This window comes from Equus caballus, chromosome 1 (assembly GCF_041296265.1).
Source record: "Equus caballus isolate H_3958 breed thoroughbred chromosome 1, TB-T2T, whole genome shotgun sequence".
Lineage (NCBI taxonomy): Eukaryota > Metazoa > Chordata > Mammalia > Perissodactyla > Equidae > Equus > Equus caballus.
Window position 1 is genome coordinate 128,284,130 of NC_091684.1, and position 17,135 is coordinate 128,301,264.

Below are 17,135 nucleotides of genomic sequence, written 5' to 3' on the forward strand. Positions count from 1 at the left end.
AATCTGAACTGAGGTCTTCAGTATGGGGACTGGGACAAGAGTATAGTCTATTCTGCTACAACACAAAACAGTTCACACCAATTGGTAGCCAGAAGAAAGATGTCAATCTGTTGCAGAGCTCTCATTGGTTCCTACACAATTTTACCCAGCACATTAATATTTGGGGCCAGCAAGTATGCAAAGCATGCAAATGTGGAGGGACACTGCAAGCTTCAGGGGAGGCAGAGCCAGGTGTGCTGCCCATGCCGCCTCTCTCTTCCTCTGGGCTCCGTTTGCCCCATGGGCCACTTTGGAAATTCTTTCTGCCCAGGTCGTCCGGTATTTGTGTATTTTGCCCTTGTCTCCTTACCTCAACAGCCTCAACTGCTCCCTATGTTGGGCCAGAGATGCCTGTTCTACAATGAATGACTCCATAGACAGTTTATACTCTCCACTGTCCCACAGTCCCCACTCATCTCCCTTTCCTGCCTGGCCTACACAGACATTTGAGTTTGCAACCCTTGGCTTTAAGATACCAAGAAGTTCTTCAGTATGGAAATGCATCTGTCTCTACTTCACCCAGCATTTCCTTCACTGGTTTACCCGCAGAACTGACTTTTCTCCCAGCCCCGCTCCTACTTAATGCCTACAGTAGGCAGTAGGCATTCTTGTTCCTTGGGAGGCACAATTTAAGAAAAGCTGGACTATGTGACCCCTTCGTGTCTTCTAATTCTACTTATCAACACTGGCTATTAACATTCTGTAGCCTTCCTGGGCTTCCTTTCTCCTAAAGATGCCTCAAGACATTTATAGGACCTCTGGCCTACCTCTGTCGGCTCCAACTCAGCTGCTTTTACAACACAGGGGCTAACGACCTCTGTGGACACCCTGCCTTTCCTCCACGAGCAGTTAGTGCCTCATGCGCTGCAGTGTATGGCATGCACTTTCCTCCTACTAGTCAGAGCACCACCGTCCACTCAATTCATTCAGTAAGTAGCTCCAAGTTGCCCCTTTAAAGGACATATATAACAAGGATGGATATTGGACTAGTGTGTTCCATGTAATTTAATTGTCTGTGGGGATCAAAGAGCAAGACTACACTTGTAGAAGGTATAGAGTTAACGGTCCTTCCTCCCGGAAAGTGCCCATCCTGAAGCAGGAACTAAGAACTCCGGGTTGAATTATGACCTCAAAAAAGGATATGTCCAAGTCCTAACCCTTGGTACCTGTGGATCTGACCTTATTTGGAAATGAAGTCTTTGCAGATGCAATGAAGTCAGGATCTTGAGATGAATCATCTTAGATTTAGAGTAGATTTAGGGTATATCCAATAACTGGTGTCCTTATAGGAGTAAAGAGAGGGAGGTTTGATGTTCACATGGGGAAAGAGAACACAGGGAGAAACGTCACAGGAAGACAGGCAGAGACTAGAGTGATGCATCACAAGCCCACGGAATGCCAAGGATCTCCAGCAGCCACCAGAAGCTAGGAGAGAAGCAAGGAATGGATTCTCCCTCAGAACCTCCAGAAGAAACCAACCCTGCTGACTCTTTGATTTTGAACTTCTGGCCTCTAGAGCTGTGAGAGAAGAACTTGCTGTTTGTTTGTTTGTTTGTTTTTGCTGAGGAAGATTCACCCAGAGCTAACATCCACTGCTAATCTTCCTCTGTTTGTATGTGAGCACTGCTACAGCATGGCCACTGACAGATGAGCGGTTGTAGGTCCTTACCTGGGAACCAAACCCAGGCCGCCAAAGTGGAGCGTGCCGAACTTAACCACTAGGTCACCAGGGCTGGCCCGTAAATTGCTGGGGGTTTTTTTTCGGTTTTTTTTTTTTTTTTTTACATTTCAATTTTTTTCTTTAAAAGGAGTGAGTTGTGTACAGGGGGGTTAAATGCTTTATAGACAAGAAAAAAAAAACTGCGCTAGAACCAACTTATTCATCATCATAATCTTCTTCTTCATCTTCCACCTCCTCCTCCTCCTCATCCTCTTCATCTTCCTCGTCTTCCTCCGCTTCCTTCTTTTTCTTGATTTTTTCAGCCTTGACGACTCCCTTTTTCGCTGCATCAGGTTTTCCTTTAGCTCGGTATGCAGCAATATCCTTTTCGTATTTCTCCTTCAGCTTAGCAGCCTTCTTTTCATAAGGCTGCTTGTCATCTGCAGCAGTGTTATTCCACATTTCTCCCAGTTTCTTTGCAACATCACCAATGGATAGGCCAGGATGCTCTCCTTTGATTTTTGGGCGATACTCAGAACAAAACAAGAAAAAGGCCGAAGGAGGCCTCTTAGGTGCATTGGGATCCTTGAACTTCTTTTTTGTTTCCCCTTTAGGAGGGATATACGTTTTCATTTCTCTTTCATAACGGGCCTTGTCCGCCTTTGCCATGTCTTCAAATTTTCCCTTCTCTTTAGCAGACATGGTCTTCCACCTCTCTGAGCACTTCTTAGAAAACTCTGAGAAGTTGACTGAAGCATCTGGGTGCTTCTTCTTGTGCTCCTCCCGGCAAGTTTGCACAAAGAATGCATAGGATGACATTCTGCCTCTCGGCTTCTTAGGCTCTCCTTTGCCCATGTTTAATTATTTTTCCTCAGCAAGGCACAGAGTCTCCCAGTGCCTGTCCGGCTCTCACTTGCCCCGGCGCTGTCTCTATGGAACTCAGTGTATTGCAATGACTGTGAGAGCGGGAGCCAGACGTAGCCTCCCGTAAATTGCTGTTTTAAGTCACCAAGTTTGTAGTCATTTGTTAAAGCAGCCACAGGAGACCAATGTAGATTCCAAAGGCAGGTCTGGGAGGAGGTAAAATTGCCTCATCTCAGGGGCCACATGGCCCTGGAGAATGGGGGAGCGAGGTGGAGGGGCCCGGCAGAGTGCCTGCAGGATGGGGGCCAGGCTGGGAAGTCCCTTGAAAAGGATACCAAAGAGAGACATCTTTGTAAGCCACCACTGGGCTGTGCTGCTCATTTGCTCTCTCTCGACTCTCAACAAAGCTTTATTCAAGATTAGGGCCCAGGGTTTGCTATGCAGGAGAAAATTGAGGGAAGGACCTGAGGAGCAAAAGGGAAACAGAGTCCCTCTCCTCTGAGATCAAGGTGGTAGGAGCAGGGGAATTGCTGGAACGGCTGAGCCCCACTGGATTGGGCCTACCCAAGGGTCTTGGGCATCAGAGGCAGCAAACAGCAAAGGAAAGAGGGGGGTCGTGGTACAAGGCCTTGGTGAACACTGCCCTCGGAACAAACATGAGACTGCACCCTAAAAGCCCTCAGGAGTAGGGCTGCAGGACTCCTTAAGGGGAGCTGTTTCTAACATCAAAGGCAGCGGAGCTTTATGCTATTTTAATTTCAGTAGTCAGGAGGAATATAACCTTATTCTATAATCACAGGCTGGTGAGACCTCAGACATTCCAGACGGGTGAATATGCCCTCAAAGATTCCCCAAATAGCCAAGAAATTAGCACAAACCCCTTCCCCCAAAAATAGCTGCGTGAGAGCGATGAGAGGGGCACAGCCGTCACAGCCTTGCCCTGGGGCGGCCTCTGTCTCTTTTTCCTTTTCCTCTATTTCCCCTTCCATCCCTCCCTTTCTCCCCAATCTGCCACCTTCCTCCTCTTCCTCTCCTTCCTCCAGTCTTCTCTTGTCCTTTCTGTTCTCCTCTCCATCCCTTCCTCCTACCTTCCATACCCTCTCCTCTCCTCTCCTCCTTTCTCCTCCTTCAGCAGGCACCAAGCCCAAGGCTTGCATTTCCTAATGGCCCTGAGGCAGCAAGCTTCCTGCAGGACTCCCTTCCAGGGGCCTGTCTCACTTCTCTGAGTGCGTATGGCTACTGGTGTTAGCTGACCAAGCAGCATAGCCAATGCTGCCCATCAGAAAAGCCTCAGAGGGCGTATACTGTGAGGGGGGAGGTACTCTGGAAGGAGAGCTCCTCTTATTAAAAAAAAAAAAACAAGTGAGGTTCATTCAACCAACAACCTTGCTGCCTTGGCTACTGTATTGAGCACCAATGGATGCCAGCCCAGTGCTGCTGGGGGAGCATAGAGTGCAATAAATGCCACAGTGAAAGTGTGCACAGGAAGGTATGGGAGCACAGAAGAGAGAAATTCAACTCTTTGTGGGACCAGGGCTTGGGAGCAGGGACAACTTATCTAAGGACAGCATGACCACATAATTGATTGTCCAACCCAGGGACACATTTGAGAATGGCGAAATTGCGGGGGTAGCAGGTGCAAACCAGAACTGTTCCAGGAAAACCAGGACATCTGGTCTCCCTGGCTCTGAAGATTGTTTGGGTGAAGGGGAGGGAGTCCCCATTTGGAAGATAAGGGTGCTGCGTTTCAGACAAAGTGAACAGCATGAGGGGTTACAAAAAGCTTTGTGTGTTTGGGGAAAGGCCCATCACCAGGTGTGCTAAAGTGAGTTGGGAGACAAGATGGGACATAAGACTGGAAAAGTCCTTTTGGACTCCGTCTTTAAAGGGTCTCAAATGCAAAGTCAAAGAGTTCTGTTCTTAGTCCTCAGGGATTAAGTGTAGTGAGAGAAAAGAGTACAACTATCACATCGACAGGACAAAAATGGGACATAAAAAACAAAGACCAAAAAAAGCACATAATCATATCACTAGAAGGCAAAAAGGTATTTTATAAAATGCAATATCTAACAACAACAAAATACTCTGTGAACTGAGATTAGAAGAATATTTTCCTTTTTTTTTTCTTGGAGGAAGATTAGCCCTGAGCTAACTACTGCCAATCCTCCTCCTTTTTGCTGAGGAAGGCTGGTCCTGAGCTAACATCGTGCCCATCTTCCTCCACTTTATATGTGGGACGCCTGCCACAGCACAGCGTGCCAAGTGGTGCCATGTCTGCACCCTGGATCCAAACCGGTGAACCCTGGGCCGTGGAGAAGCGGAATGTGCACACTTAACTGCTGCACCACCGGGCTGGGCCCCCTTCTTTTTTATTGTATTGCAGTAACATTGGATTATAACATTATATAGCTTTCAGATGTACATCACAATATATTTCGAATTCTGTGTAGATTACATCATGTTCACCACCCAAAACTAATTATAGTCCATCACCTCGCATGTGAGCCTAATCACCCCTTTTGCCTTCCCCCCTCGCCCCTCACCCTATGGTAACCACCAATCCAATCTCTGTTGCTATGTGTTTGTTTGTCATTGTTTTTATCTTCTGCTTATGAGTGAGATCATACAGTATTTTACTTTCTCCCTTTGATTTATTTCACTTTGCATAATGCCCTCAAGGTCCATCCATGCTGTCACAAATGGCTGGATTTCATCATTTCTTATGGCTGAGTAGTATTCCATCATGTATAAATACCACATCTTCTTTATCCATTCGTCCCTTGATGAGCACCTAGGTTGCTTCCCAATCTTGGCTATGGTGTATGATGCTGCAATGAACATAAGGGTGCATGTGTCTAAATGCATTTGTGTTTTCGAGTTCTTTGGATAAATACCCAGCAGTGGGATAGCTGGATCATATGGTAGATGTATTCTTAATTTTCTGAGGATACTCCATACTGCTTTCCATAGTGGCTGCACCAGTTTGCACTCCCACCAACAGTGTAGGAGGGTTCCCTTCTCTCCACATCCTCTCCAACACTTGTTGTTTCCTGTCTTGTTAATTACAGCCATTCTGACCAGAGTGAGGTGACACCTCATTATAGTTTTGGTTTGCATTTCCCTGATAGCTAATGATGTTGAGCATCTTTTCATATGCCTGTTGGCCATCCATGTATCCTCTTTGGAGAAATCTCTGTTCAGATCTTTTGCCCATTTTTTAATTGGATTGTTGGTTTTTTTGTTGTTGAGATGTATGAGTTCTTTGTATATTTTGGATATTAACCCCTTATCTGACATGTGGTTTGCAAATAACTTCTCCCAATTGTTAGGTTGTCTTTTCGTTTTATTGATGGTTTCCTTTGCTGTGCAGAAGCTTTTTAGTTTGATGTAGTCCCATTTGTTCATTCTTTCTTTTGTTTCCCTTGCCTGGTCAGACATGGTACTTGAAAACATGCTGCTCAGACAGATATCAAAGAGCATACGGCCTATGTTTTCTTCTAGAAGTTTCATGGTTTCGGGTCTTACATTCAAGTCTTTATTCCATTTTAAGTTGATTTTTGTGCATGGTGTAAGGGAATGGTCTACTTTCATTCTTTTGCATGTGGTTGTCCAGTTTTCCCAACACCATTTATTGACGAGACTCTCCTTTCTCCATTGTATGCTCTTGGCTCCCTTGTTGAATATCAGCTGTCCACAAATGTATGGGTTTATTTCTGGGATCTCGATTCTGTTCCATTGATCTATGTGTCTGTTTTTGTGCCAGTACCATGCTGTTATCGTTACTATGGCTTTGTAGTATATTTTGAAATCAGGGAGTGTGATACCTCCAGCTTTGTTCTTTTTTCTCAGGAATCCTGTGGCTATTCGGGGTATTTTGTTGTTCCATATAAATTTTAGTATTCTTTGTTCTGTTTCGGTGAGAAATGTTGTTAGAACTTTGATAGGGATTGTGTTGAATCTGTAGATTGCTTTAGGAAGTATGGACATTTCAACCATGTTAATTCTTCCAATCCAAGAACATGGGATATCTTTCCATTTCTTTGTGTCTTCTTTGAGTTCTTTCAACAATGTTTTATAGTTTTCTGTGTACAGATCTTTCACCTCTTAGGTTAAGTTTATTCCTAGGTATTTTATTCTTTTTGTTGCAGTTGTAAATGGGATTGTATTCTTAATTTCTCTCTCTGCTACTTTGCTGTCAGTGTATAGAAATGCAACCAACTTTTGTATGTTGATTTTGTATCCTGCAACTTAACTGTATTCATTTATTATTTCTAGAAGTTTTTTAGTGGATTCTTTAGGGTTTTCTATATATAAAATGATGTCATCTGCAAAGAGTGGCAGTTTCACTCTTCTTTTCCAATGTGTATCCCTTTTATTTCTTTTTCTTGCCTGATTGCTCTGGTTAGGACTTCCAATACTATGTTAAATAAGAGTGGTGACAATGGGCATCCTTATCTGGTCCCTGTTCTTAAAGTGATAGCTTTCAGTTTTTCTCCATTGAGAATGATATTTGCTGTGGGTTTGTCATACATGACCTCAATTTTTTTGAGGTATTTTCCTTCTATACCCATTTTATTTAGAATTTTTATCATAAATGGATGATGTATCTTGTCAAATGCTTTATCTGCATCTATTGAGATGATCATGTGATTTTTATTCTTCATTTTGTTAATGTAGTGTATCACGTTTATAGATTTGCAGATGTTGAACCATCCCTGCATCCCCGGAATGAAACCAACTTGATCATGACGTATGATCTTTTTAATGTATTGTTGTGTTTAATTTGCGAGTATTTTGTTGAGGATTTTTGCATCGATGTCCGTCAGTGATATTGGCCTGTAATTTTCTTTTTTTGTGTTGTCATTGTCTGGTTTCAGTATCAGGATAATGTTGGCTTTGTAAAATTAGTTAGGAAGCCTCCCCTCCTCTTCAATTTTTTGGAAGAGTTTGAGAAGGATAGGAATTAAGTCTTCTTTGAATGTTTGGTAGAATTCACCAGGGAAGCCATCTGGTCCTGGACTTTTATTTTTGGGGAGTTTTTTGATTGCTGTTTCAATCTCCTTACTGATGATTGGTTTATTCAAATTCTCTCCTTATTCTTGGCTCAGTTTTGGAAGCTTGTATGTTTCTAAGAATTTATCCGTTTCTTCTAGATTATCCAATTTGTTGGCGTATAGCTTTTCATAGTATTCTCCTAATATCTTTTGTATTTCTGAGGTGTCCACTGTAATTTCTCCTCTCTCGTTTCTGATTTTATTTATTTGAGCCTTCTCTCTTTTTTTCTTGGTGAGTTTAGCTACGGGTTTGTCAATATTGTTTATCTTTTCAAAGAACCAGCTCTTGGTTTCATTATTTTTTTCTATGGTTTTTTAGTCTCTATTTCATTTATTTCTTCTCTGATTTTTATTATTTCCTTCCTTCTGCTGATTTTGGGCTTTGTTTGTTGTTCTTTTTCCAGTACATTTAGATGTGCTGTTAGATTGTTTATTTGGGATTTTTCTTCTTTGTTGAGGTAGGCCTGAATTTCTATAAACTTCCCTCTTAGAACCGCTTTTGCTGTATCCCACAGATTTTGACATGAGTTTTTTCATTTTCATTTGGCTCCCAGGAATTCTTTATTTATCCTTTGCTTTCTTCATTGACCCAATCGTTGTTCAGTAGCATTTTGTTTAATCTCCACGTTTTTGTGGCTTTTTGGGTTTTCTTCCTGTAGTTGATTTCTAGTTTCATACCTTTGTGGTCAGAAAAGATGCATGGGATTATTTCAATCTTCTTAAATTTATTGAGACTTGTTTTGTGGCCTAATATGTGATCAATCCTAGGGAATGTTCCATGTCCATTTGAAAACAATGTATATTCTGTGGTTTTTGGATGGAATGTTTTATGTATATCCACTAAGTTCATCTGGTCTAATGTGTCATTTAAGGTGAGTGTTTCCTTATTGATCTTCTGTTTGGATGATCCAGCCATTGGTGTAAGTGGAGTGTTAAAGTCCCATACTATTGTGGTGTTACTGTCTATTTCTCCTTTTATGTCTGTTACTAATTGCTTTATATATTTAGGTGCTCCTATCTTGGGTGCATAGATATTTACAAGTGTTATATCTTCTTGTTGGATTGTTCCCTTTATCATTATGTAGTGCTCATCTTTGTCTCCTGTTACAGTTTTTGTTTTAAAGTCTATTTTGTCTGATGTAAGTATTGCCACCCTCACTTTCCTTTCTTTGCCATTTGCATGGAATATCTTTTTCCATCCTTTCACTTTCAGTTTGTGAGTGTGTTTAGGTCTGAAGCGTGTCTCTTGTATGCAGCATATATATAGCTCTTGTTTTTTTTATCCAATTGGCCACCCTATGGCATTTGATTGGAGCATTTAGCCCATTGACATTTAAAGTAGCTTTTGATACATATATATTTATTGCCATTTTGTTACTTTTTTTTCTAGGTGTTTTATTAGTCCTTCTCTATTCCTTTCGTTTTCTCTTGCTCTCTTCCCTTGTGGTTTGATGGCTTTCTTTAGTAATATATTTGATTTCTTTTGTCTTACTTATTTGCTTACTTATTATAGGTTTCTGATTTGTGATTACCATGAGGATCTTATATAACCTTCTATGCATGTAACAGTCTATGTCAAGTTGATAGACTCTTTAGCTTAACCTCTTTCTCAAAGCTCTACTTTTTCACTCCTCTCCTCCCACATTTTATGTTTTTGAAATCATACCTAATCTCTTGTTTTGTGTGTGTCTATCCACTACCCTCTTATCATTGAAATAGGTAATTTTAGTAGTTTTGCCTTTTAACTTTCATCTTATCTTCACATAATGCAGGTACCTAGGTGATTGATCTGCTACCTTTACTATATTTTTTATCTTTACCAGTGATTATATTACCTGGTTTTCTTGGGGGGTATTTTTTTTTTTGATAATTTTTTTATACCTATTTGTGGTCATTGCTTTCCAACTTACATAAAAACCTTCAGTATTTCTTGTAGAACAGGTTTCTTGGTGACAAACTGCGTTAATTTTTGCTTGTCTGGGAAATTCTTTATCTATCCTTCCATTCTGAATGACAACCTTGATGGATAGAGTATTCTTGGCTGCAGGTTTTTTCCTTTTAGCACTTTAAATACATTGTGCCATTGTCTTCTTGCCTGTAGGGTCTTAGCTGAGAAGTCCACTGAAAGGGTTTCCCTTTATATGTCACTTATGGGCTTGCTCTTCCTGCTTTTAGGATTCTCTCTTTGTCTTTAACTTTGGACATTTTAATTATAACATGCCTTGGAGTGGGCCTCTTTCCGTTTATCTTGTTTGGAGCTCTCTGTGCTTCCTGTACTTGGATGTCTGTTTCCTTCCTTTGATTAGGAAAATTTTCATCTATTATTTCTTCAAATAGATTTTCTGCCCCTTTGTCTCTCTCTTCTCCTTCTGGGACACCTATAATATGAATCTTAGTGCACTTGATATTGTCCCAGAGTTCCCTTAGACTGTTCTCATTCTGTCTAATTCTTTTTTCTTTTTTCTGTTCTGCTTGGGTGATTTCCTCTAGTCTTTCATCTAGCTCACTGATCCGTTCTTCTGTATCCTCTATTCTGCTACTGAGTCACTCTAATGAATTTTTCATTTCCAGTATTGTATTCTTCATTTCTGATTGGTTCTTTTTTATATTTTCCAGTTCTTTGTTGATGAGCCCTCTGTGTTCATCCGGTCTTCTCCTAATATCTGTGAGCATCCTTATGAGATTTTGTTTGAACTCTTTGTCAGTAGGTCACTTATTTCTGTTTCATCTAGTCATTTTTCTGGGGTTTTGTCCTGCTCCCTTGCTTGGAATATATTCCTTTGTCTCCCCATTATGCCTCTTTCTCTGTGCTTATTTCTATGCATTAGGTCAATTGGCTATGTCTCCTGATCTTGGAGAAGTGGCCTTATGTAAGAGATGCCTTTTGAGGCCCGGAAGTATGGGTCCCTCTCATCATCAGTCCAAAAGATCCATGAGTGACCCCTTTGTGGACCACTTGTGTCTTTCTGCTGTGGCAGGGTTGCACATAATATAGGTACCCAGGGAGTCTAGTCTTTCCTACTCTGGCCGGCTGTTTGTAAATCCAGTTTGGGGAGCCTCAGCACCATTGACTACGAGGTCTAGCAGCACACTCCTGTTGCAATTTTCCTGTTAATTGGATAGGTACCCAGTATAGCTGGTTGCTGGGATCAGGGGCTTACAGTTGTTATAGGCCTCAGGCATACAAGGCTGTTGTCAGTTCTCTTAGGAGTGCAGCTGAGAGGGGCTGGCCCTAGGCATGGGAGCCCTCAATTGTTTCAGGCTTTGGAAGGTGGGGCTGATCTTTTTAATGGCTATTTGTGAAACACAGGTCTACTGCCACTGATAAGCCTCACCCCCCACAGGACCACACACACCATCAACACAGTCCCGGTCCACGCACACTTCCAAACCCCCTGGAGCATACCCTGATGCCCCACTGCAGAGGCCCCTACCTCTCCTCCAATGCCCCCACAGTTCACCTGGTCCTCACACATGCCCCGCCCCACAGAGGTGGACACACTCACTTGCCTGTAGAGGATCAAGGCACCCAGTCAATTCAGGCTGACAAGAAGCCTGAGGGCTTGCTGTTGGGTGGGACGGGTCCCTAGGGTGGGCTGCCTGCCCTGGCTGAACTGGATTAAATTTGTACTTTAGTGGATGTGGTAGCCCCCTGGGCTAACAGGCACTGGGGAAGAACCTTAATGGTGTCTGCAAGGGTCTGTGTCAGCATACCTGGACCAGGTCAGAACAATGGCCCCCACCAATGTCTCTGTCTCCAGAGGGTCTCTCCTCTCACCAAGATGCCCCCAGAGCCCACCAGGTGAGTCTCTTTTCACCAAAGGACTGTTAGCCTTCTCTCTGGTAAATTTAAATTACTGAGAGGGGTGAGTTTGTGCTTGTGCCCTTTAAGACCTGGGTCTTTTCAGCTTTCATCTGATAGCTTTTTGGGGGTATTCCTCACTACAGTTAATAGCCAGCAAAGCCAGATAGTAAGACCTTGGTTTCAGTCATGCTGTGTCTGAAGGATGCGTATAGCAGTATCAACACCCACTCCGGACCTCACTCCTCCAGGGAGGGCTGCATACCTTAGGGTGGCTCCCACCTGGCCAGCTGAGAAACTCCACTGCTCCCAAAGGTGACTTTTTTCTCTCCAGCAGGAATTTCTGCCCCTTCTGCCTTAGTCAGCACTGTCCCTTGTTGTGGGAGTTCTTCTTACTCAGTTTTCAGTTTTCTATACAAGGCAATTTTTCCAAAAATAGTTGTAACTGGGTTGTGTTCACGGGAGGAGACGAGTTCAGAGTCCACTTACACTGCCATCTTCACGAGATCTCAGAGGATTATTTTCTTAATAGAATAAAGATATCTATCCCAAAGCACCAGTCAACATTAAATTTAATAGAGAAACACTGCTTTTAGAAAATATGATGGAAAAAATATCCTATACACAGTCTATATGAATATAAATATATATACACATGCATATATTTGCATATACATATATGTATATTTAAAGCAAACTTAATAAGAAATATGTAAGGTCTATTAGAAAAAAAATGCTATCATTCACTGAGAAACAGAAAAGATTTTAACAATTAGAAATATAGAGACAGTGGCTGGCCCTTTGCCAAATGGTTGGGCTCATGCATTCCACTTCCGTGGCCCAGGGTTTCGCCAGTTCAGATCCTGGGTGCAGACATGGCACTGCTCGTCAGGCCACACTGAGGTGGCATCCCACATAGCACAGCCAGAGGCACTCAACTAGAATATAAAAGTATGTATTTTGGGGCTTCGGGGAGAAACAGCAGAAGAAAAAGAAAAAGAAGAAGATTGACAACAGTTGTTAGCTCAGGTGCCAATCTTTAAAAAAAAAAAAAAGGAAAGAAATATAAAGACAGAAACTAATATTGTAAGGATGTGCAATCCCAATAAAAATCATAACAAAATTTTATAACATTTATTTTCTTTATTTCAAAATTTTCTGGAATAATACATGCCTGGCAAAAATCAAGACAATTCTGAAACAGAAAAGCATTGAGAGAGAATTGGCCTACAAAATACCGACAGCCCCTGCAAAGCTCTGATACTTTAAACAGTGTGCTGTGGGTGCAAGAGGTACAAATTTCAAGGAAAGTCCTGAAATGGCTGACCACACTTGTAAATGACCAGAGTAAAAATGCCTATTTTCTGCTAAACTTAGCTGGGACTTGTAGAAACTAGAAAATTACCAAAATGGCATGTAGCTCTCTGCCTCTAAGTGATAGAGACTTGAACTTGACCACTATTTTAGAGCTATCTGCTTATTTCCTTCTGATAAAACTTCCTGAAGAGATCCTTCAGTAAAGTAAGAACCAGGTCAGTGCCCAGGGCTGGGGGAACAATGCAGCAGAGACAAAGTTGCTCATCAAACAACCCCCAGCCCTCTGGCCCCACCCCCAGCTTCCTTGCTCCTGGATGAGGCCATGTGACCAGCTCTGGCCAATGGCTGTGGGAGGAAGTGACATGCTACTTCCAGCCCAACACACAGAAGAGCTTGGTGGTACCTTCCAGCTGTCTTCCCCTGCCATAGCAATGAAGGAAACCAACAGTTTAAGATGGTGCCCTCACAAAATAAGGACACCTCCATTAGCTCCGTCCCGGCACGGGGCAGCGTCTCCCACTAACTCTTAACCGATGTGCAGTGCGATTAGAAAACCACCCTTTGTTGTGATAAGGCATTAAAATACTGGGATTAATTAGGTGTTGTAGGATAACCCAGCCTCTCCTGACTAATAAGACCAGTTACCTCGACGTCACCATTTCAACATTTCAAAGAAGTGGTTCTCAACTTGGATTGCACATTAGAATCACCTGAGAGCTTTGACAAAAAATGCCAGTTCCAGGCCACCTGGACTTTATTGCTCTGGAGTGTAGCTCAGGCAACAATAGTTTTAAGCGGTGAGCGTGCTGCACACCTCAGTTGAAACCCACTGCTTTCAGTTAGGAAGTTAAGTATTCTGTGAGATAAGGCCACATGTGGTTCATAGTGCACGAGCATCTGCTCTGCAGACTTGGTTCTCTCCGCCAGCTGTTTTACCATAGATTTACCCTGCCCTGAGCTGGTGGACAGTTGCTGATTCTTGAGAAGTTGTGTGTGCGCTTCTATGAAGATTTGGCAACAGGTGTTCTGAGGCCGAGATCCAGGAGAAGACAGCATCCTTGCCCCGTGTTAGAGGCACCTCTATAAACAGGCTGGTAGGGCCTGATGTGGGTAAACTCACTCTGGAATGTTCAGCCAGTGTTCTGCACAGAAAGCTATTCAGAACCAAGACCCTTGGCTTTTGGAAGCATACTGATGCTGCACTGCTGTGCTCTGGCGTCATTTCCCTTTTGAGGCCAGGAGAGAAGCCATGACTGTGAGTGGGGTTTCCAAGGCAAGGAGTGAACACTTCTGCTGTCATCAGCCTGGCACCAGGTCTCAGGCCTGGAGCTGGATTCCAGGGTGCACAGATGGGCTCCCAACGCTCTCACTGAGATGGGTGTAAGTGGGCCCCCCTGTGCTGGGCAGGCTAAGAGAGGTGCAGGGAGACTGTCATATAAAATCATAATTCTCTGTAGTGTAACTTTACCCCAGATTTTTGTAAAGTCTCATCAAAATGTACAGACTGGTTTCTGTGCCACTTTAGGAAATTAGGGGGCTTTGGCATACTTGTGACAACTTAATAAGTATGTCTCCTCTCCTGCTCACCACCCCAGGCCTGCATGGTAGCAGCAGCTGTGGCCTGAGGGAGATCAGTGGACACAGAGGCCCATGGAGAGGGACAGAGGCGAGCAGGAAACAGCAGAAGCCAAGGCCCTAGCTGACCCAATACACCACCTGCCTATGAACATCCAGAGAGAAACAAAATTTGGAAGCAACTTCTAAAGGAGCGCTAAAGCCTGCAAATCTGGCAGACAAGAGCTCAAAGCCATAGTCATTTGGGGCATTGTTATAAATGAGACTCCTTGTGTTTTCCCAGTGATATGATAAAGGCTGCAACTCACCAGAAAGGACCAGAGTTAAGTTGCTGGGAACTGCAGGGCTGGCACCAGGACAGAGAACTGATTGTCAAAATCAGAATGTCAAAGCAGCTTGTGAAACCCTGCCCCTCAAGGGACTCTGATCCAGGGGTGGGCGTGGAGTTCCTGGGCAGCAATGACGCCCATTTGATGATGGAAGCACATGGAACTGGCAGGATTGGAAGGGGATAGTGAGGAGCATGGTGGCTCTGGGTGGCACCATGTGGAATGAAGTGGAACCCTGGTTAGAAACTGGGGGACTGGGCCCAAGAGAAGGTGGGCAAGGAGCCAGGGTCCATCCAAGTTCAGGGCAGATTCTATTCCCAGAGAGCAAACCAGGAGACAAAGGCAGGCCCATCCTTGAAGGCCATAGACAAAGTGCAGAGGTAGGGGCAAAGGCTCCATCCGGCTGTGTGTGCCAGAGAGACCAGGGCTGCCCCTCACCTCAGCAGAGGAGCACCCAGTCGTTGGGCCTGGAAACTAACCTCAGTCAAGATCCCACCTACTGGTGCCCCGATGTGCTTCCCACAGGTGTTAGGATTCTCTGCATGACTCCTAGCCCAGAGGATGACACATAGGAGGCAATCCATATGTATTCATCAGATCTGGGAGCTCCACGGGCTGTGAATGGTAGTGTTAGAACAGGAAGTGACTTCCCACTCTCCTAAATGCCGCTTCTACCTCTAGAGACCCAGTTACCACAGGCCTGCAGCCTGTGTTCATTATAACGAATCCCCTTCCTGGGCCAGTGGCAGACATCATTAAACAATCTCGGACAACACTAAACAGTGCCTACAGCCTTTCCCACCTAGCCTCCTCATCACCCGAGTCCAGGCAGCCTCTGCCTGCCAGTCAGTGCAGGTAATGGCCACATAACACGTGCTTTATTCCAAGATCATGGTAGTGGCCAACTAGATGCACAGGAGTTGGCCAATTATGGCCCCCAGGCACATTAGTGTAAGTATTGATGAGGCAGCTTTCACACTGCAAAGGCAGAGTTCATAGTTGTAACAGACTCTATGGCCCACAAAGCCTAAAATACTCACTATCTGTCCCTTTGCAGAAAAAGTTTGCCAACCCCAGTGAGAGGCAAAGCATATTCAAATCTGTTTTTTCTCCCAGAATAGTAAAATTATCAATAAACTTTTAAATAGAGTACACATCCCTACTCACAAAAAGAAATATAAATAGCCAGAGAGCCACTATTGAAATAAAAAATAAGAGAATGGAGGGGCCGGCCCTGTGGCACAGTGGTTAAGTGCACACGTTCCACTTTGGTGGCCTGGGGTTTGCCAGTTCAGATCCCGGGTGCAGACGTGGCACCGCTTGTCCAGCCATGTTGTGGTAGGTGTCCCACATATAAAGTAGAGGACGATGGGCACAGATGTGAGCTCAGGGCCAGTCTTCCTCAGCAAAAAGAGAGAGATTGGCGGCAGATGTTAGCTCAGAGCTAATCTTTCTCAAAAGAAAATAAATAAGAGAATGGAAATACCGTGGGAGTCAAATGAGGACTAACTTCAGGGGTTGCTGTACCTAGTACTTATTTGATTCAACCTAGGTTTGAAAAACTCACTTTAACTCTCTTCCTAGAGCTAGAGCCTTCCTGGCTGTGTTTCTCTGGTTTCCCATCTTCAAGGTTACAGGGAGTCTGTGCCCGGAAACTAGCCCTCCACTGGCCTAGAGTTCAAGGACGCCAGGACAGGGGTGGCTAAGAGCCCTTCCAGCCTTGGCTCTCTCTGATGCCACTCCTCACTCCTCCCTCCCTGGGCTCAGGTGGGGAAAGGTGGAGGAAGATCCTACAGCCTCACCTTCTTCTCCCTCTCACCTTCTTCACCTGAGAACCCACAACATCCTCCTTCCCATTAGGATGTGGTTACCAGGGTGACTCGGTCATCAGTCCCCTCAGCTCCTGGCTCCACTAGATCAGGCACCTGTCTTAATGAAGAGTTAATTAACATCAAAAGCATTGATTTAACTCGCTGCTACTTTCTATAATCACAACTCATTCTCAGCAGCAGCTTCAAAGCTGCCCCTCAGAACACACCACTCATGAAGCACTGACAAAAGCCTCTCATGTTCTGAAACAGCGATCTCTTCGCACTTCTGAAGTGAAAACCACCAGCTTTGTAAGTCAGCTACACAGGCACCCCCTCTTGCCACCTTCAAGGGGCAGCTCCAGTGCGTTTGGTAGATATTAGTCCTCACCTGTGTGATCAAGAGACCGGGTTAGGAGTGAGGGTTCCATCTTCCCTCCTGGTGTACAAGCGCGTGTGTTGGCAAGAACTGTTAGGAGACCATGGTAAGCTCTTGTTGTGTCATCAGAGAAGTAACTCAGGCCCTCACAGTAAGAAGGGGACATTATGCCTTGAAGGAGGAGACCCCTACCCCAGCCCTGTGGCTTGGGGAGCCTTGAGAAGGTCCACATGGATTTGTTTGAACTCCTAATCCCAATTGCTGGCCATTCGTTCCCCTGATCATTGTGTGGGAACAGTTGGAGCCAG

General features: G+C 44.1%; 1 protein-coding gene across 1 annotated transcript; it reads right to left on the reverse strand.

The window, feature by feature from the left end:
- Positions 1–1,825: 1,825 nt before the first annotated feature.
- On the reverse strand, positions 1,826–2,584 carry LOC100050136 (high mobility group protein B1-like). Its single transcript, XM_070232523.1, has one exon. It carries the CDS (start codon positions 2,552–2,554, stop codon positions 1,916–1,918), a length of 639 nt encoding a protein of 212 aa, XP_070088624.1. The 5' UTR covers positions 2,555–2,584; the 3' UTR covers positions 1,826–1,915.
- Positions 2,585–17,135: the final 14,551 nt, after the last annotated feature.

What these genes read in the sequence shown, in the direction of transcription:
- LOC100050136 (XM_070232523.1), bottom strand. Translation starts at nt 2,554, where the DNA reads ATGGGCAAAGGAGAGCCTAAGAAGCCGAGAGGCAGAATGTCATCCTAT.